At 50.3% G+C, this 21,731-nt stretch overlaps 1 protein-coding gene across 4 annotated transcripts in view; it reads left to right on the top strand.

Moving 5' to 3' along the window:
- Positions 1 to 21,731, top strand: part of arhgap32b (Rho GTPase activating protein 32b) — a 646,854-nt gene that overhangs the window by 592,859 nt on the left and 32,264 nt on the right. For all 4 annotated transcript variants that reach the window (XM_085968179.1, XM_085968180.1, XM_085968181.1 and 1 more), the window contains 3 exons: positions 17,383 to 17,527; positions 20,645 to 20,727; positions 21,423 to 21,530. In XM_085968179.1, the coding sequence (XP_085824305.1) occupies positions 17,383 to 17,527; positions 20,645 to 20,727; positions 21,423 to 21,530 (336 nt within the window). The remainder of the gene's footprint in view (positions 1 to 17,382; positions 17,528 to 20,644; positions 20,728 to 21,422; positions 21,531 to 21,731) is intronic.

Raw genomic sequence — 21,731 nt, 5'->3', positions numbered from 1 at the left:
CTTCAGACCAGAAAGGTCTCCTTGGGTCCTAACACAAAGAGCCCAGGTGCTGGTTCCTCTTAAAGCCTTCTGTATATTCTCGCTGTGAATCCGGGACAGCAACGCTCGAGGAGGCCGCTTATCCCCGAGTGTCACCCTCCCCTTTTCAGTGTTGCAGCATATACAGGAAACTTCGCGATATCCGGCACCGATGGGACCGGCGTGATGCCGATCTATGAAAACTTCGGGACAGACCAGCGCTAATGTTGAAGGATACGGAGGCTTTCATCTCCGTATCTGACAACAAACACTGTTGCTTAGCAACAGCTTGTAAACAGTCAGCCCGTACCTTGGAAGCGTCTCTAGCTTAGCAACAGCTTCAGAGAGGCTTTCCAGAGACTGACTGTTTAAAAAAATGCTAGGAGAAGAAAAAAAAAGAAAAAAAACCTAACAAAACGGCTGCTGATTTCTGCCGTTAGATCGAGGTTTCCGGCCATACAACCTCCGGATAAACCAAAGTTTCCTGTATATTGCTGGTCGCTTTTGCTGGTCACGGTCTGTGGCTCTGACTCCATTCTTGGGATCCACCAGGTGGTGTTATAGTCGTGAAGCATGCCTCATTTAGTTGCTATTAGGAGTATTGTGCACCTGGCCCTGACAGTACATTATTAATAGAATAAGAGAAGCAAATTCAGAGCAACACAGTAGTGCCAATAAAATCTGGCAGGAAATGTTGGAACAGAGAGGTTGCAGGTGGGAGACAGATTTGCTGCAAGCTTTTTCTTGTATATTGTCCAGGAACATGAGAGAGATGTTAGAGCCTCCTTGACATAGGGGTAGCCTTGGGCACACCTGAGATTTAGAGAGGGTGAACAATTGTTGAGGAGAAAAGCAATGTTTTATATAAAAGAAGATGCTGAGCTTCCTGTGAGCAGCTTTTATCTGAGCAAAGGAGATGAAAGTAACATTACTGAGCGAGAAAATGGATATCAGATGAGCCTTTCAGATCCCATATTGAGAGCGCATGTTTTTGTAGATGGACAGATTTAGTGTCTCTCATCTCCTCCTTTTATTGGGCTGGCTGTTCATCAGGCAATTCAGATCAGACTAGCTTTAATCCTGCAGCAGTGCATACATTACCAGGATCTTGAAAGGGTTCTGCCTTAAAAGCTTACAGTGCTGATTGAAAGAAGATTGTACGTTGCTGTCAGTGTTGTGACTATAACCCATGGCGTGGGACAATGCAGCTACTCTGCTGTACTGCTTATTCAAGATCTGCTGATCAGAGTCCATCATTTGCCTTTGGCACTGTGTTCAGCTGCTAATGTTCAGTAGTATTGAGGCCCACACAGCTTTTTATTGAACAATTAACCCCAGCTGGGAATTGAATTTTGTCCCTGGTTTGTTGCGATGTTATAGCTGTGTTTGCATTGGCCTTGGAGGGCAGTTTGAGGTGCTTGTTTCCGGCAAGTGGATCTTGCATGTGCAATGGCAACACCAATATATATTCGGCAATTCACTAAATCTGGTTAAATCTGCTAAAGAAGTTCTGCTACAAACAAGCACCTCACTGAGGCAGTGAAAAGCAGCATAAATTTCATACTTTTAAAGATTATTACCCTGTTGTTACTCACAGGCTTAAGGAACTTTGAGCACTGGCAGTATACCCACCTCGATAACTTCCAATCGGTCGCCCTGATGTCTATAAGTTTTGTATCTGTATGATTGTAGGGTCTTTTTATTTTCTGACTGGCTCGGCACCAATGGGGCTGTGGTGGAAAGGGTGGACAGCTTTAAGTTCCTCGGAGTCCACATCACGGAAGACCTCTCCTGGTCCCTCAATACCTCCTCTCTGGTGAAGAAGGCCCAGCAGCGCCTATATTTCCTAAGGAGGCTGAAGGGATGTAACCTGTCACCCCTGATCCTCTCTAACTTTTACCGCTGCACAATAGAGAGCATCCTGACGAACTGTATCACAGTATGGTATGGCAGCTGTAGCTCCTATGACCGGAAAGCCCTGCAGCGGGTAGTCAAAACTGCCCAACGCATTACCGGCACCCGGCTACCGACCATAGAGCACATATACCAGAAACGCTGTTTACGGAGGTCACGGTCCATCATCAAAGACCCTACCCACCCCAGCCACAGTCTGTTCGCCCTCCTGCCATCTGGGAGACGCTACAGATGCATTCGCACCCGAACGACCACTGTTTGTATTCCACTGTGTACATGCCTGGACATGCCTCGGCTGACTCCTCCCACAAGTCCTAGTATAAAGGTGACTGCTCCCCAGCCCTTTGTATTTCTGGACCGGTCGACCACTCGAGGCAGACCTTCATTCTTTTGTTAATAAAAGCCTTTAGTTACTCTCTTAACTCTCAGTCTTTTATGAGTAATTGATAGCGCATCAATTTTATTAACAAAATTTTTATAATGGAGAAGATCCTCACACCAGCATGCCTGGACTTAGATCATCGGGAGGCGGACTCATCCACCAAGTTTACTCACTGGCTTAAGTGTTTCGAAAAATTCCTGACCGCCTCCGCAGCAATCAAATCGGACGAGGACAAACTGGATGTCCTGACCTCCAAAGTGAACCACCGAGTGTACTCGGTCATCCAAGACGCGACCTCGTACGCGGACGCTATCAAGCTCCTCAAGGACCAGTACACGCGCCCAGTGAACGAAGTGTACGCCAGGCACCTTCTGGGGAGTCGTAAACAACAACCTGGGGAATCGACCGTGGAATACCTTCAGGCACTGTCTGTGCTTGGCCGGGCCTGTGGTTGTAAGGATGTAAAGGCCGCCGTGTACACAGAGGAACGTTTCCGGGACGCTTTTGTAGCGGGCCACAGATCCAATTACACCCGACAGCGACTGTTGGAGCAGAGTGACCTCGACCTCAACAAGGCCTCTGAACTCGCACTATCATTGGATGCAGCCTACCGGGGCATGGATGCCTACTCCTCTGCACCGTGGACGCCGCGGGGAATGACAGCCTGGGACACGGTAGGACCGCCTCATAGCGCCGTGCCACCCCAGCAACGGCCCAACTACCGCAGCAGTGTCCCAAGGCCAGACAGCAGTGCCCCAAGGCCAGAAATGCTACTTCTGTGGCCAGGCAAAACACCCCAGAGCGCGCTGCCCGGCGAAAAACGCGATCTGCTCGGGCTGCGGGAAGAAGGGACACTACGCTAGCGTCTGCAGGGCCAAAGCCACCCCGAACCCCAGCAGCGCCGCGTGTGGGCCATGCGGGCCGCCATCTTGGGCCTCCCCGGCCATGTGCGAACCACCGGTACAGCAGCCATTTTGGACGCCTCCAGCCACATGGGGATCATGGACGCCACCATCTTGGATGACAGCCGGAACGCAGCAGGCCCCCAACACCGCCTCATCTGATACCCGCAGCGACACACCGACCCCTACGCTGGCATCCGTTACACTAGACCAAGCGAGACCGCACCAGCTGGCCAGTTCCACAATGGACATTAAGGTAAATGGTCACGATACAATCTGCCTTTTTGACTCTGGGAGCACGGAGAGCTTCATCCACCCCGACACGGTGCGGCGTTGCTCTCTCCCAGTCCTGCCTGCGCACCAGCGGATTTCTATGGCCTCCGAGTCCCAGTCGGCGGACATCGGCGGCTACTGCGTGGTGACACTCGTAGTAGACGGGACTGTGTACGATCATTTTAAACTTCTGGTCCTGCCCGACCTCTGCGCTGCCGTCCTGCTGGGGTTAGATTTTCAGTGCCACCTTAAAAGTGTTACGATGGCGTACGGTGGACCCCTACCCCCACTCACAGTCCGCAGCCAGCAGCTTCCAAATTGCCCGCCGCGCACCAGGTGCAACCTCTCCACACTCAGAGTCACCCCCCCCCCCACTGTTTGCTAACCTCACCCCCGACTGTAAGCCCATCGCCACAAAGAGCAGGCGATACAGTGCCGGGGACAGGGTTTTCATTAAAACCGAAGTGGAGCGGCTCCTGAAGGAAGGGATTATTGAGGGCAGCACCAGCCCCTGGCGAGCCCAGGTTGTGGTCGTTAAGACCGGCGAGAAGCAGCGCCTGGTCATCGACTACAGCCAGACAATAAATCGCTACACCCTGCTGGACGCCTACCCACTCCCCCGCATAGCTGATATGGTCAACCAGATCGCGCAGTACCGCGTCTTCTCGACCATTGACCTGAAATCAGCGTACCACCAGCTCCCTATCCGCCCTGAGGACCGCCAGTATACCGCCTTTGAGGCAAACGGCCGCCTCTATCACTTCCTTAGGGTTCCCTTTGGCGTCACCAACGGGGTCTCCGTCTTCCAAAGGGAGATGGACCGGATGGTAGATCAAAATGCGTTGCAGGCCACTTTCCCATATCTGGACAATGTGACCATCTGCGGCCGTGACTTGCAGGACCATGACGCAAACCTCGAAAAATTCCTCCGCACCGCCCAACTCCTGAACCTGACATATAACAAGGAGAAGTGCATATTCCGCACAAACCGCCTCGCCATCCTTGGCTGTGTTGTGGAACACGGAGTCATCGGCCCCGACCCCGACCGGATGCGTCCCCTTATGGAACTCCCACTGCCTCAAGGCCCTGAAGAGGTGCCTAGGGTTTTTCTCCTATTACGCCCAGTGGGTCCCCTACTATGCGGACAAGGCCCGTCCGCTGATCAAGTCCACCTCTTTTCCCTTGACGGCAGAGGCCCGCTTAGCCTTCCACCGTATCGAGGAGGACATTGCCAAAGCCACCATGCACGCAGTGGACGAATCCATCCCCTTCCAGGTGGAAAGCGACGCGTCCGACTTTGCCCTGGCCGCTACCCTCAATCAGGCGGGGAGACCCGTGGCCTTCTTTCCACGAACCCTCCAAGGCCCGGAGACCAGACACTCCGCTGTTGAGAAGGAGGCCCAGGCGATTGTGGAGGCTGTGCGTCATTGGAGGCACTACCTGGCCGGAAAACGATTTACCCTGCTCACTGACCAGCGTTCAGTTGCTTTCATGTTTAACAACAAGCAGAGGGGCAAAATCAAAAATGACAAGATCTTGAGGTGGAGAATCGAACTTTCCACCTACAATTACGAGATCTTGTACCGGCCCGGGAAGCTCAATGAACCCCCGGATGCGCTATCGCGTGGCACCTGCGCCAGCGCACAGATCGATAGACTGCGGGCCCTCCACAATGACCTCTGCCACCCGGGGGTCACCAGGTTCTTCCACTTCATCAAGGCCCGCAACCTGCCTTACTCTATTGAGGAGGTCAGGACCATGACCAGGAACTGCCAAGTCTGCGCTGAGTGCAAACCGCACTTTTATAGACCAGACAGGGCCCACCTGATAAAAGCCACTCGCCCCTTCGAGCGCCTGAGCGTTGATTTTAAAGGGCCTCTCCCCTGCTCCGACCGCAATGTGTACTTCCTCAATATTATTGATGAGTACTCCCGTTTCCCGTTCGCCATCCCCTGCCCGGACATGACCAGTGCCACGGTCATTAAATGTCTGAACGACCTCTTCACCCTGTTCGGTTTCCCCAGCTATATCCATAGCGACCGGGGCTCATCGTTTATGAGCGACGAACTCCGTCAGTACCTGCTAACTAGGGGTATTGCCACAAGCAGGACCACCAGTTACAACCCCCGGGGGAACGGACAGGTGGAAAGAGAAAATGCGACAGTTTGGAAGGCCGCCCTGCTAGCCTTAAAGTCTAGGGGCCTTCCAACCTCCCGCTGGCAGGATGTGCTCCCCGATGCGCTCCACTCTATTCGGTCACTGCTCTGCACTGCCACTAACGCCACCCCTCATGAGAAAATGTTTGTCTTCCCAAGGAAGTCCACATCGGGGACATCGCTACCGCCATGGCTGACGTCCCCAGGGCCGGACCTACTGAGAAGACACGTGAGGACCCATAAAACGGACCCCCTGGTCGAGAGGGTCGACCTCCTCCACGCCAACCCCCAGTATGCTTACATTGCATACCCGGACGGGCGGGAGGACACAGTCTCCATAAGAGACCTTGCACCCTCGGGGGCCGCAGTAACCCACTACTCACTACCACCCCCCCCAACGATCCGATATCCAGCCCCAGCAGACGGCAGGCCTGGGCCCCGCGACCCGCTCGACATCTACGAGGACGACACGCCTGTGCCACAGCCTACGCAGGACTCGACGCCGGAAGCTCCACTACCCCTGCCGTCGCCACGCTGATCACAGCGGCAGACAAGACCTCCGGAGAGACTCCAATACACTAACTTTTAATACACTTCACCCCGCCGGACTCAATTTTAAACAAGGGGTGAATGTGGTAAACCACTGTTTGTATTCCACTGTGTACATGCCTGGACATGCCTCGGCTGACTCCTCCCACAAGTCCTAGTATAAAGGTGACTGCTCCCCAGCCCTTTGTATTTCTGGACCGGTCGACCACTCGAGGCAGACCTTCATTCTTTTGTTAATAAAAGCCTTTAGTTACTCTCTTAACTCTCAGTCTTTTATGAGTAATTGATAGCGCATCACCACCCCAGCCACAGTCTGTTCACCCTCCTGCCATCTGGGAGACGCTGCAGATGCATTCGCACCCGAACGACCAGATTTAGGAACAGCTACTTTCCCAGGGCTGTCATCCTGCTGAACTCCACAAATAAACTCTAAAGCCTGCACATCTGCCAATGCACTTTATTATGTTTATGTTTATGTTAATGTATTACAAGCCAAATGTATGTTGAATGTTTAAGTGTCTTAATCTAAATGTACACTCTCGGGAGCCGCAAGCCTACATTTCGTTGTACTGCACTTGTGCACTAACAATGACAATAAAGTTGATTATTATTATTATTATTATTATTGGGGATCTCAGCCCATAGGCCAGAGAACCAAATTGGATTTTGTTGGTCTGTGTGACGGTGTTGCCGTCCACGTTCTGTATTCTGTGTAGTTCTATGACAGAGACTGTTCCAAACGTTCTTCAGTCACAGGTTTGTTTCCATTAACCAGCTGAACCGTGCCCAGCATTCTCAGAGTTTGCACGGTGTTAACGTTTGGCTTTCTGTCAGCAGATTGAGGGAGGAGCATAAACAAAGTGAAAGCACAAGTAATAGGCTGGAGTTTAGCTGAGAAACCCCATAGACCAGGGGATCCCAAACTTTATTTTTTGCTGAGCCCTTCTTTGAAGTTTCATGCCCCACACGCACCCCCTTCTTTCTAAGAAAGTGTTTTTGTATTCAGTGTTAGTTTAGGTATAGCGGGTAACCCAGAATACTTCAATTTTGTCACTTTAGCTATTTTAATTCTGCTCCTTTATACTAATGGGTTTTAATATGAAGCCCAATCCTATCATGAGAACTCACGGGCCGGAAAATTCCTCGGATCTGCTCCTGCTTCACTGCTCTTAGTGTGCCGGAAATGCCACCACTGGAGAGAATAGGTATTGCAGGCAATTCCTGTCAGTGAGTTACAGCTGGTGTCCTCACCACCCCCCGATAGCCTCCCCGCTCCGCCCCGCCCCGCACCGCACCGCACCCAGCTTAGGAACCTGTATGATAGACAACAAGACCTGGAGTCAACCTCTTATGAACTGGAGTTGATGAGAACTCCCAGTCTTAACGGCCAATTTATTCTAAATACTCTGTAACCTTTAAACTAAATTTATAGATTCAGATTAGCCAAATCAATGTCTGGAATTTTGATTCTGGCAATTTGATTGGGTGTGTAGACTGTCCAATCAACTGGCCTGACTGATGCTTTGTTTACAGTGTAGTGATCTAGTATCGCGACAAACCTGACCGAGGGATTGAACTGCTCCCTTTAACACTCGCTTGTGACCAAGTACTCCCTTTTGAGTGCTGTTACTGTAATGCCTACAGGTGCTGTGTGGTGCATCCTTAATGGTCACTATAACTGGTACCATGCTGGTGTTTTCAGTTGGGCATCTGAAGTCAGATTTAATTTTCTGTTTTTGCCAATTATTTCCTTCCCTCCTTTCCTGAAGACACTGACTCTCACTGGGGTACAGTTCCACAGACACTGACTCTCACTGGGGTACAGTTCCACAGACACTGACTCTCACTGGGGTACAGTTCCACAGACACTGACTCTCACTGGGGTACAGTTCCACAGACACTGACTCTCACTGGGGTACAGTTTCACAGACACTGACTCTCACTGGGGTACAGTTCCACAGACACTGACTCTCACTGGGGTGCAGCTCCACAGACACTGACTCTCACTGGGGTGCAGTTACACAGACACTGACTCTCACTGGGGTACAGTTCCACAGACACTGACTCTCACTGGGGTACAGTTCCACAGACACTGACTCTCACTGTGGTACGGGTTCCACAGACACTGACTCTCACTGGGGTACAGTTCCACAGACACTGACTCTTCCTGGGGTACAGTTACACAGACACTGACTCTCCCTGGGGTACAGGTTCCACAGACACTGACTGTCATTGGGATACAGGTTCCACAGACACTGACTCTCACTGGGGTACAGGTTCCACAGACACTGACTCTCACTGGGGTACATGTTCCACAGACACTGACTCTCACTGGGGTACATGTTCCACAGACACTGACTCTCACTGGGGTACATGTTCCACAGACACTGACTCTCACTGGGGTACAGGTTCCACAGACACTGACTCTTATTAGGGTACAGGTTCCACACACACTGACTCCCACTGGGCTACAGGCTCCACGGACACTGACTCTCACCGGGGTATGGGTTCCACAGACACTGACTCTCACTGGGATACAGGTTCCACAGACACTGACTCTCATTGGGGTACAGATTCCTTGCCTGATGGCTACAAGTATATGCACTTCCCAGAATGTAGCACTGGATAAATGATTAGTACAAGTGTCCACTTGGCTTAATGGTAGCACTGTTGCCTCTGGGTCAGAAAGCCATGGGTTTAATCCCCACACCAGGATCTGAGTGCATAATCCAGGCTGACACTTCAGTGCAGTACTGAGAGAGTGCTGCATTGTCGCAAGTGTCATATTTCAGATAAGACATTAAATCGAGGCCCTGTCTACATGTTCAGAATGTGAAAGAACCCACGGCCCTTTTCAAGGAAGAGTAGGGAGTTCTCCCTGTGTCCTGGCCAATACTTATACTTCAACTAATGCCTAAAACAAATGAACTGCTTATTTATCTCATTTGCTGTTTGTCCTGTATGTAAATTGGCCATTGATTTGTCTACATAACAATCGTGACTACAGTTCAAAAATAAAGTACTTTGGATTTGTGACCTGTGTAGCTAAGCACCAGGCCCATCAAGTGATTGAGATGTAATTTCCACAAAGTGCCACTCTTAATAACCTAACTCCCGATGGAAAGGTACCAAGTCGACTCCTTAATCCCCTTAGAGGCCAGACTATCCTTGGGATGAGTACAGAATCGTCACTTATGGACAAATAGCATTAACTGATCAGATCAAAACATAATAAGTATAATGCTTTGTGTGTCTTTGGAGAGGGGCAACGTTCTAGGGGTGGGTAGAACTGCAGAGTTTACACAAACCAGGTTTTTCTGTTCCAGTCTCTCCACATTCACCCCACCCCATGATCACTTCTAGTTCCTGTCCCATCGAGTGTTCTAATTTTACAGTACTTGGCTGTGGTACATTTTATGCTTGAAGAATGTCAAAGTATGGTTTTGCTGCTTTTTTAACGTTTTAGAGATTTATATGGGATTAGATTCTGGTCGAGATGCTGTTTGGAGCCTGTGTTAAAGGTATTGCCTGCCTATCATCAGTGAAAGTACAAATTCTTTTTTTCTTTATGTTTTGGGTTGGCGGGTGTGATTAGGTGCTGAATATAAATGTTTGGCAGTGGTACCCCAGTGGAATCCTACTGTGTGTGCTCTGGACTAATAAAGTTAATGAATTCCTAGTAGGATGGTGTTTTCTGATGACTGAGGCTTGCTTGTGGTTAGACTGTGTTCCCTTCACTCAGACAGTAATGGTGTAAAACTGGAGGACAACAGTGAAAGACCAGCCCCAGTCTGAACTGAATGTTTAAACGTGTCCCTTTCAGAACATGAAGATGGAGGATTCCCCATTAGCCCTTGAGGCCTGTGATTGCCTGAATGTTTACTGCAAGAGGCTGTGTAAGCTGCAGGCTAGTGATTATTCTGTCAGTGATGTGCCAGTCTTTGTACAGAAAAGTATCGAGTACATGTGATAACTGGGTACCACTTGTGTGTGTGTGTGTTTGTGCTAATGATACACGACCATCACTATATTGTCTGTATTGTAAGAAATTTTCAGTAAGAGAGGCTGGGTGGTATGAGCTAGGGCTGAGATCCGGCTGAGCGAGGATTACTGTTCTGATGGTTGGCATTCATGTTTTTGTTGTAGGTTTTTTGCTATATTCACAGCAGGAAATTATTTTGATGCGGGGGTGGGGGTGTTGGGGAGAGATCTTGAAAATGTTTAGATTGTTCGCCATCATTTATTTCAAATACAAATTGATTCAGTGGGCAATCAAAATGGGGAGGGGGGTGGGTAATCACCATGGGCACTGATCCTCTGAAAGTTTGGCACTGCCAGTGAAAGCGCGATTACCCAGCCCATACTGTTACCAGAATGAGGGAAATGAATTCCTTTTCTCTTGTGGGCATCAGTTTATTCTGTTACTGACAGATCTTGATCAAGCTTTTGGTTCCTAATATCTCCTTATGTGACTCGGTGTCGAGTATTGTTTGATAACGCGCCTGTGAAGCGCCTTGAGATGTTTTACGACGTTAAAAGCACTATATAAATGCAAGTTGTTATTACATTTTCCGTTATTAAATCATTTAACAGTGTGGATCCTTTTTCAAAGTCCTTTTCAAAAAGGTTTGTTTGTTCTGCAGTTTCTTCATATAATGAGTTCCAGACCCCTAGACCAGTGCCATGAGGATAGACAATAAGCAGATGTTTAAATGATTCTATTGAATTTTATAAGCCATCTCTTCCTTTGGCCTCTGCCCCATTCCCCTGGCTGTTCAATGCTCAGATCTCTGTGGTGAAACTTACTCACACTGCTTAGTATTGTCTGGAATTATTAAATAAGTCTCTTGTGTTAAAATAAAATGTGCAAGTGCAAGAGATAACCACGAGTTGAGTCACCTGCAGTCTTGCTCTCACTGAGTAATGTCTTCCAGCTGAGATACAAAGACACTCTGGTATGGGCTTTGAAGCTTCATCCTGCCCTGTGGTGACAGTGTTGCCCCACACAGCCCCATTCTTGTGATTTAAATAGGCACTGTGCCCCCTTGTGGTGTTTCATATCTGCGCTCCTCTAATTCTGCCCTCTTGAGCATCCCTGATTATAATCGCTCCACCACTGGTGGCTGTGCCTTTTGTTGTCTAGGCCCTAAGCTCTGGAATTCCCTGCCTAAATCTCTCCGCCTCGCTACCTCTCTTTCCTCCTTTAAGACGCTCCTTAAAACCTACCTCTTTGACAAAGCTTTTGGTCACCTGCCCTAATTTCTCCTTATGTAGCTCGGTGTCAAATTTTTAGTCTTACAATACTCCTGTGAAGCGCCTTGGGACGTTGGCGCACTGTGTTCAGCCTGGGTACCGCACCTCAGGAAGGATATATCGGCCTGGGAGGGGGGTACAACTCAGATTCACCAGAATGATACTGGGGCTAAAAGGGTTTAAATTATGAGGACAGGTTGCACAGACTGGGCTTTGTTACGTCCGTGTATAATCAGACACAGACTGCGGAGAACGGTACAAACGGTGTTTACTCAACGTGGCTCAGACTGCAACTGATCTGTACAGATTACTACTCAACGTTATATACAGGTGTGGTCACTGCCGGTACTACAGTATACATGAGCTGTAAAAAGTAGTTCCTCCCCTTAAAGGTACATACATTACAATTCCTCCCCTTTTAGATTAACAGTACCATAACACTCATTTAACAATTAAATATCAAACTAATTACAATTAACACTTTTAACATGCAACATTAGCTGAAAATAGTCTATTTATAAATTCAGTCTTTGGGGAGGCTTCCTGATCCTTTCTGGATAGCGCCTTTCCCGAGTGTCTTGCTCTTGGTGCGGAGGCGATTCTGGCCCCCTGTCGTCGGTTGGTTCATCAGCTTCCGATGCTACTGTTTCTGGGGTAGATGCTACCTGTACGTCGGGTTCATCACCAGGTACGTATGGGCGAGGCATGGGGTTGACTTGTTCTTGTGACTCTAGGATCTGGTCAGCATGGCGTCTCACGATGCTCTCCCCAACGTCCACTGTGTACATTAGTGGGCCCTGCCGTGTGCATATCGTTCCTGGCTGCCATTTTTCTGTTCGGTAGTCGCGGGCCAAGACTGGTTGCCCTACATTGAAGCTCCTTGTTGGCTTCTCATGGATGTGCTGGAATTGCTTACTCTCAACATCTCTTCGTACGTTTGGTCTGAGCAAATCCAGGCGAGATCTTAACCTTCGGTTAAAGAACATCATGGCTGGGGCCTGGTTGGTGACTGCATGTGTCGCATTCCAGTAGGCGAACAGGAAATTGTCCACCTTGTGCTGCAGCGGAATGTTGTCATTGTACATAGCCTTTATTGCCTTCTTAAAGGTTTGTACGAACCTCTCAGCCAATCCATTTGTGGCTGGATGATACGGGGCGGATGTGTAATGCCTTACCCCATTCTTTTTCAAGAACCTCCGGAACTTTTCGGACACAAACTGTGGCCCGTTATCGGAGCAAATCTGTTCTGGCAAGCCATTCCTGGCAAAAATGGTCCGTAGGACTGCAATAGTTTTCTCCGTGGTGGTGGAGGACATTTTGATGACCTCAGGCCATTTCGAGTGCGCATCCACGGCTATTAAAAATATTGAGTCCATGAATGGACCAGCAAAATCAATATGCACCCGTTGCCATGGAGATGAGGGCCACTCCCATGGGTGTAGAGGGGCCTGTGGTGGTGCGCTTTGGACTTTCTGGCATCCTGAGCAGCTCTTGGTCAGGTCCTCGATTTGTTTATCGATTCCCGGCCACCACACATAAGCCCTGGCTAGGCTTTTCATTTTTACTCCTCCCAGATGACCCTCATGAAGCTCATTGAGCACTCTATCCCTTAACTTGGGTGGAATTACCACTCGGGATCCACACATCAAGGTCCCCCGGCACACTGACAGCTGTTCTCTCCTTGTCGAGAATGCTGGCAACAGTGAGTTGCCATGTGCTGGCCATCCCTTCACCGTCAAATCATATACCCGAGACAGTGTCGGGTCATTTCGGGTTTCCTTTTTGATACAAGCGTTAGTTACCGATAGGTATTCAACTATAGTCGAATGGAATATTTCGACAGGATCCGCTGCTGGTGCTTCCTCCGCAGTAGGCAGTGGCAGGCGTGATAGCCCATCAGCATTTCCATGCTGTTTCGTGCCCTTATATTCAATCTCATAGTAGTGTGCCCCTAGAAAAAGTGACCATCTTTGTAGTCGTTGCGCAGTCATCACCGGAACGCCCTTCTTTGGATTAAAAATGGAGACAAGAGGCTGGTGATCAGTCAGCAAGGTGAATTTCTGCCCGTGCAGATAGTGATTGAACTTTTTCACTCCCCACACTAGGCTGAGGGCCTCCCTGTCAATCTGGGCGTAGTTACGCTCGGCTGAGGTTAGTGATCGTGACGCAAAGGCTATTGGCCTCTCTGAGCCGTCCGAGAATTTGTGCGACAGCACCGCTCCAATGCCGTAGGGTGACGCATCACATGCCAACCGAATTGGTAATGCTGGGTTGTAATGGGCCAATACCTCTTTCGATGTGATTAGTGTTTTGCTCTTCTGGAAAGCTCGTCTACATTCGTCACTCCACTTCCATGGCACCCCAGTTTGCAGTAGGGTGTTCAGTGGGTGTAGTATTGTAGACAAATTTGGCAAGAACTTATGGTAGTAGTTTACCAGCCCGAGGAACGACCTCAGTTGTGACACATTTTCCGGTGCTGGAGCCTTGACTACTGCCTCAATCTTCTCTGGGGACTTATGTAGCCCCTCTTTATCGATAACGTGGCCACAATACGAGATCTGTTTTCTAAAAAACTTGCATTTGGGGCGGTTAGCTCGGAGCCCATATTCCTGCAATCTAGTGAGCACCTGCTCCAGGTTGGCAAGGTGATCACTGTCATTTTCGCCCGTGACCAGGATGTCGTCCAAATAACACTGGGTCCCTGGGATCCCTTGCAGGACTTGTTCCATTGCCCTCTGCCAAATAGCCGGAGCTGATGCTACCCCGAATACCAGCCGGTTGTATTGGTAGAGACCTTTATGGGTGTTGATTGTGAGGTATTTTTTTGATGCTTCTTCTACCTCCATTTGCAGATACGCCTGGGCCAGATCAATCTTAGTGAAGCGTTTCCCTCCAGATAGCGAGGCGAAAATATCTTCAATCCGCGGAAGTGGATATTGTACGGCGTGAAGGACCGGGTTCACTGTTACCTTAAAGCCCCCACAGATGCGAACCTTCCTTGGTTCCCCAGGCGTGCTGCTCAACGACTTTTTCATCACAGGGACAATGGGTGTAGCCCACTCGCTCCAGTCTACCTTGGACAGTACACCTGAACGTTCCAGACTCTCCAGCTCTGCTTCGACGGCTGGGCGGGTCGCATAAGGTCTGGCCTTAAAACATTTTGGGCTTGCGTTTTTTTCAATTTTAATCATCGCTGTCATGCCTTTTAGTGTTCCGAGTCCTTGCTGGAACACTTCTTTCGCGTCAGTTAGGATCTGACAGTCGCCCAGGTGTGACGTCGTCATCCTTTTTGTCAGCCACAGTCAGTGCCTGTATGGAATGCCAATCCAGTTGTATTTTCCGGATCCCTTCACGTCCCAGTAATGGTGGTCCTCCATCTTGCAATACATACAGGTCTAGTTTTGGTGTTTCCTTACCGTTATATATAACGGTCACCCTTATTTTTCCTTTGGGGTAGACTTTTTGCCCCGTGTACGTCTTCAAAATAATTTTTGTGTCTCTCAAGGGTATGTGTGAGAATAGCCGCTCATAGTCCCGTCGGTTTATGACTGTTAGGGCTGATCCTGTGTCCAATTCCATCTTTACCTGGACTCCTGCTACCTTGAGAGTGACCCAAATGGTTCGGTGATCCTCTGTTGTGATCACATTATGTAGTTTCAGACAACTCAGTTCCCTGCTTTCGGAGTCGTTATCACTCTTTTGTTCGTCTGAACTATTCTCCGTTATCTTATGTACCTTCTTGTACTTTCCTTTGGTCGGTTTCTTATTGCTGGTTTTCTTTCCCGACCTGCAGACTCGTGCTATGTGTCCTACTTTTCCACACTGTCTGCACACTTTGTCTTTGAACCAGCAATCATTCTGGTCGTGTGTTGTTCTGCCGCAGCTATAGCACTTCTCTGTTCCATATGACATTTCGTTTGTGCCATATTCTTGCGGTCTCTGTTGTATCTCTGCAGCGCCCCGTGCTGCTGCTTCATATGATACCGCAATGCTGAAAGCCTTTTCCAGCGTAAGGTCCTTTTCAGATAAAAGCCGTTTCTGGGTTCCTTCACTTTGAAGCCCACACACAAACTTGTCCCTTAAGGTATCTGCTAGTCCCGTTCCAAACTGGCAGTGTTTCGATAGCTTGCGCAGTTCCGTTAAATACTCAGCATTACTTTCATCTTTATGCTGGTTCCTTTTGTGAAACTTAAATCTTTCTGCTATCAGCAGCGGTGTGGGGTTTAAGTGGTCCATGTTTTCAAAATCCTTTTCTACTGGCTTCTCTGGGGTTACTAGGTTTCGTAGTAAGCCATACGTTTTTGCACCCATTGAATTCAACAATACCAGCGCTTTCTTGTCATCTGGCACTTCATTCGCCTTGCAGTATACTTCTATGCGTTCGACATATGTCGTCCAATCTTCGACTTCATTGTCGAACGCTGTGATACTGCCACTCTTCGGCATTTTTGGGTGTGGTTAGACTGGCTTAAAATGGCGTCTCCCGCGCTTTCCTTTCTTCCCCGCTGCGGCTTAAAATGGCGTCTCCCGCGCTGCTGCCAACGCCGCTCTCGGCGGTCCTCGTGGCAAATGGCGACGCCCTGTGGGTTTCGCGCGCTGCTCCTGCGCTGCTGCCAACGCCGCTCTCTGCGGTCCTCGTGGCAATGGCAGCGCCTCACGTTTTCCTGCGCGCCTCTCTCCCCCGTTGACGCTGCTCGGCCCTTGAACACCGGCTGCGCTCTGCTCTCTCTCGTCTCTCTCCCCCATTGACGCCGCTCGGTCCTGAACACCGGCTGCACCCTGTGCGCTCTGCCCTCTCTCCCCCGTCGACGCTGCTCGGCCTTTTTCTGTGCCACTCGGTCGGGCTCTAGCCCGCCGCTGTCCAGGAAGGGTCTGCGCAGTACCTGTTGCCAGCCCGTTTCGCTGGACCACCGTGAGTGGAAAGCCAAGCCTGGCTCTCGACAGCCTCCCCTGCGATGCTCAAATCTCCGCTGGATGACTGGGCGGTTGCCCGTGGTCAACGCCCGTGCTTCTGGCCTCGATCTTCTTCCGCTGTTCTCCAGGAGCGAATCCCTGGGAGGTGATGCAGAGTTGCAGGTAGGTTCGAATCTGCCTCGTCGCCAATGTTACGTCCGTGTATAATCAGACACAGACTGCGGAGAACGGTACAAACGGTGTTTACTCAACGTGGCTCAGACTGCAACTGATCTGTACAGATTACTACTCAACGTTATATACAGGTGTGGTCACTGCCGGTACTACAGTATACATGAGCTGTAAAAAGTAGTTCCCCCCCTTAAAGGTACATACATTACAGGGTTGTATTCCCTTGAGTAAAGAAGATTAAGGGGTGATCTAATCGAGGTGTTTAAGATGATTAAAGGAGTTGATCGGGTAGAGAGAGAGAAACTATTTCCTCTGGTGGGGGGAGTCCAGAACAAGGGGGCAGAACCTTAAAATGAGAGCCAGGCCGTTCAGGGGTGATGCCAGGAAGCACTTCTTCACACAAAGGGTAGTGAAAATCTGGAACTCTTTCCCCCCCCCCCCCTGCAAAAAAAGCTGTTGAGGCTAGCCCCATTGAAAATTAAAAAACTGAGATTGATAGATTTTTGTTAAGCAAGGGTATTAAGGGTTATGGAACCAGGGCGGGGCGATGGAGTTAAGACAGAGATCAGCCGTGATCTAATTGAATGGTGGAACAGGCTCGAGCGGCTGAATGGCCTCCTCCTGTTCCTATGTTCCAATCAGATGCCATGGCTTGGTGTGTGTAACTCTCAGTGGCTGCCTGCAGGAATTGCAGTGATGCTGAAGTTGTGATAAAGAGTTCAGCTTCATTTGCAAACTTGCACAGCTGACTGGGAAAGGAAGATCAGGTGAAATGTGCACTGTATATCTTCCTGTCTGTGTTTTAGCAACTGAGTTACTGGAAGCCGATTATGTCTCATTTCTTTTGTAGGCATGAGTTTGACTCTGAGCAGATCCCTGAGTTAACGAAGGATCTCTACCTCCAGGATATCCATTGTGTTGGGTCGCTGTGCAAGCTCTACTTCAGAGAGTTACCCAACCCACTGCTAACCTACCAGCTGTACGAGAAATTCTCAGTGAGTACTTCCACCATCAGTGAATTAAAAACAACCCTGAGCTGTTCATGATCGTGTAATTCAAAGGGCAGTTGTTTTACAGAACTCCATAACAGGCAGTGGTTAAACGTGGCATTTGGATCATCGTCCCAGAGTATGCCTGGCTCAGGACACTCCGGACGTTGTGTTTCGTGTGCTCATAGGGCCCATGCCCCACTGGACAACACTTCACTTCATCTTTCCCAACACAGCCACCATTTTCATGCTACCAGACTCAATCCCAACCCCAAGCCAAGGGGCCTGGCTGCTAGCTGAGCTCGTACTGGCTCTCACTGCTCCCTGTGAGAGTACACAGATAATGTATTATTATTTCTCAGTGGCTGAAGTGTCTTTAGTGTCTATATCTGCCAGCGAAGGTTCAGCAAGTGGAACTAATCCAGTCCAATCTGCTTCAAGGACGCTGTTAGAATGCAAAAGAGAAAATACACTGCTTTTTCCTTGAGTATCATCTAGTGAGAGCAACATTGCCCACACAATGACAGTGACACCAGACACAGACCTGCACACAGAGAGACAGTGACACCCAAACACAGACCCAGAGACAGTGACACCCAGACACAGACCCAGAGACAGTGACACCCAGACACAGACCCAGAGACAGTGACATCCAGAGGCAGACCCAGAGACAGTGACACCCAGACACAGACCCAGAGACAGTGACACCCAGACACAGACCCAGAGACAGTGACACCCAAACACAGACCCAGAGACAGTGACACACAGACCCAGAGACAGTGACACACAGACCCAGAGACAGTGACACCCAGACACAGACCCAGAGACAGTGACACCCAGACACAGACCCAGAGACAGTGACACCCAGACACAGACCCAGAGACAGTGACATCCAGAGGCAGACCCAGAGACAGTGACATCCAGACACAGACCCAGAGACAGTGACACCCAGACACAGACCCAGAGACAGTGACACCCAGACACAGACCCAGAGACAGTGACACCCAGACACAGACCCAGAGACAGTGACACCCAGACACAGACCCAGAGACAGTGACACCCAAACACAGACCCAGAGACAGTGACGCCCAGACACAGAGAGACAGTGACACCCAGACACAGACCCAGAGACAGTGACACCCAGACACAGACCCAGAGACAGTGACACCCAAACACAGACCCAGAGACAGTGACACCCAAACACAGACCCAGAGACAGTGACACCCAGACACAGACCCAGAGACAGTGACACCCAGACACAGACCCAGAGACAGTGACATCCAGAGGCAGACCCAGAGACAGTGACATCCAGAGGCAGACCCAGAGACAGTGACACCCAGACGCAGACCCAGAGACAGTGACATCCAGAGGCAGACCCAGAGACAGTGACATCCAGAGGCAGACCCAGAGACAGTGACACCGAGACACAGACCCAGAGACAGTGACATCCAGACACAGACCCAGAGACAGTGACACACAGACCCAGAGACAGTGACACACAGACCCAGAGATAGTGACACCCAGACACAGACCCAGAGACAGTGACACCCAGACACAGACCCAGAGACAGTGACGCCCAGACACAGAGAGACAGTGACGCCCAGACACAGACCCAGTCACAGCCCCAGAAATACTATCAGACACGGAGCGATAACTACACACTCAACCACAGCAACATGCACAAAACCAAAAACTGTCTCTTTCCATTTGCGCTCTTTAGATAATGTTACAGCACACTTTAAAATTTATTGCGCTAAATTCTACTGCTCACTCTGTTCATTAGTACCATAGCATGGTGGGTATACCGACAGACACAAACACACATAAAGGAACAAGGAGACACAGATGCACAGCAACAAGATCAGACTCCAAGCCCGCACCCATTACCAGCCACCCCTGACCTTGCAAGGCCATTTCCCAGTTGGGGGGTGGGGACGGTGAGTGTGTTCAGTGAGGGGGGGCGAGTGTGTCCAGTGAGGGGGGTGAGTGTGTTCAGTGAGGGGGGTGAGTGTGCTCAGTGAGGGGGGGTGAGTGTGTTCAGTGAGGGGGGGCGAGTGTGTTCAGTGAGGGGGGTGAGTGTGTTCAGTGAGGTGGGGTGAGTGTGCTCAGTGAGGGGGGGTGAGTGTGTTCAGTGAGGGGGGGTGAGTGTGTTCAGTGAGGGGGGGTGAGTGTTCAGTGAGGGGGGGTGAGTGTGTTCAGTGAGGGGGTGAGTGTGTTCAGTGAGGGGGGGCGAGTGTGTTCAGTGAGGGGGGGGCGAGTGTGTTCAGTGAGGGGGGGTGAGTGTGTTCAGTGAGGGGGGTGAGTGTGCTCAGTGAGGGGGGGTGAGTGTGTTCAGTGAGGGGGGGTGAGTGTGTTCAGTGAGGGGGGGTGAGTGTGCTCAGTGAGGGGGGGTGAGTGTGTTCAGTGAGGGGGGGGTGAGTGTGCTCAGTGAGGGGGGGTGAGTGTGTTCAGTGAGGGGGGGTGAGTGTGTTCAGTGAGGGGGGGGTGAGTGTGTTCAGTGAGGGGGGGTGAGTGTGTTCAGTGAGGGGGGGGTGAGTGTGCTCAGTGAGGGGGGTGAGTGTGTTCAGTGAGGGGGGGTGAGTGTGTTCAGTGAGGGGGGGTGAGTGTGCTCAGTGAGGGGGGGTGAGTGTGTTCAGGGTGGGGGGGTGAGTGTGTTCAGTGAGGGGGGGCGAGTGTGTTCAGTGAGGGGGGGGTGAGTGTGTTCAGTGAGGGGGTGAGTGTGTTCAGGGTGGGTGAGTGTGTTCAGTGAGGGGGGGTGAGTGTGCTCAGGGTGGGTGAGTGTGTTCAGTGAGGGGGGGTGAGTGTGTTCAGTGAGGGGGGGTGAGTGTGTTCAGTGAGGGGGGGTGAGTGTGTTCAGTGAGGGGGGTGAGTGTGTTCAGTGAGGGGGGGTGAGTGTGTTCAGTGAGGGGGGTGAGTGTGTTCAGTGAGGGGGGTGAGTGTGTTCAGTGAGGGGGGTGAGTGTGTTCAGTGAGGGGGGTGAGTGTGTTCAGTGAGGGGTGAGTGTGTTCAGTGAGGGGGGGTGAGTGTGCTCAGGGGGGGTGAGTGTGCTCAGGAGGGGTGAGTGTGCTCAGGGGGGGTGAGTGTGCTCAGTGAGGGGTTTGACTGACTGCTCGTGTCCTGCAGGATTCTGTGTCGGTGGCTTCAGATGAGGATCGTTTGATTAAAATTCACGATGTCATCCAGCAGCTTCCTCCTCCTCATTACAGGTAAGCACACTGCGTCTGATTAACCCTGCGAAGCTCTTCCACGTGCCTACTCTTTCATATAATCTTTGCTGTGATAAATTTTGCATTGTAAAAAATGTAGGAGGCTGAATATCGAATGGATTTAAATCTCTGCGTTCCGTTAACAGTGGTAATAGTATCTCTGTCAGTCCTGGCGCAGAAATACAGCCGCAGCACTCAAAGGAAGAAAATTAAGAACTGCTACATTGGTAGGTTTGGGTGATGGGGCAGCACCTGGTCTGCAGTAACCCCACGCTGGTTACACTAGTATCTCTGTCACACCAAGACCCGTCAGCATTCTTAGAGTCTGCTGCCCTTGGGGCACTGTTGCACGCGGCTTTTATTCACAACTGTTGACACAAGCATTGTGTACCAATCTCCTCTTGATGACTGGTTTGGGACGTTGTGTGCTGTTACTCCTGCTCCCCTCACTTCTGGCAACTGTGTGTCACTTGACTTGTTCCCAAAACAGTATTAATTTGGCCAAGTGTAAACAGAATTGCATTAACATCACCGGATTAATGCACACCACTCCTCTAACTGCTTTCTTCTATTTGAATTGGCTGTCTTAGCACCACTAGGGTGAAGTGTGACTGCCGTACTTGTGAAATTCCTCCTCCATGTCCTCTTGATATTATGCTGAAACTTGGGTAACTGGTGATTTATTCTGTGTCCAGGACCCTGGAGTTTCTGATGAGGCACTTGGCTCGATTGGCGACCTTCAGTTACATCACCAACATGCACACCAAGAACCTGGCTATCGTCTGGGCGCCAAACCTTCTGAGGTGAGAGCAGGCGGACTGATAACCGGGGCATCTGAGCTGCGGAGAAGTGGTGAAGCTGGGGCTGCTGTATATAGGCCTTCAATGTTAAACTGACTTCGCCAGAATCGAAATAGTCAACCTCACACCAAGTGATTGTGACAGGTGGTACTGGAGCTAGGCAGTGAAAAATGTCTTGCGACGTATGTCAGGTCAGCCTGCAGG

This window comes from Somniosus microcephalus, chromosome 26, assembly GCF_052327205.1.
Source record: "Somniosus microcephalus isolate GS21.2 chromosome 26, FLI_Smic_1.0, whole genome shotgun sequence".
Taxonomy (NCBI): domain Eukaryota; kingdom Metazoa; phylum Chordata; class Chondrichthyes; order Squaliformes; family Somniosidae; genus Somniosus; species Somniosus microcephalus.
Note: the sequence above shows the minus strand (reverse complement) of the source record. Positions and strands in the feature narration are given on the sequence as shown.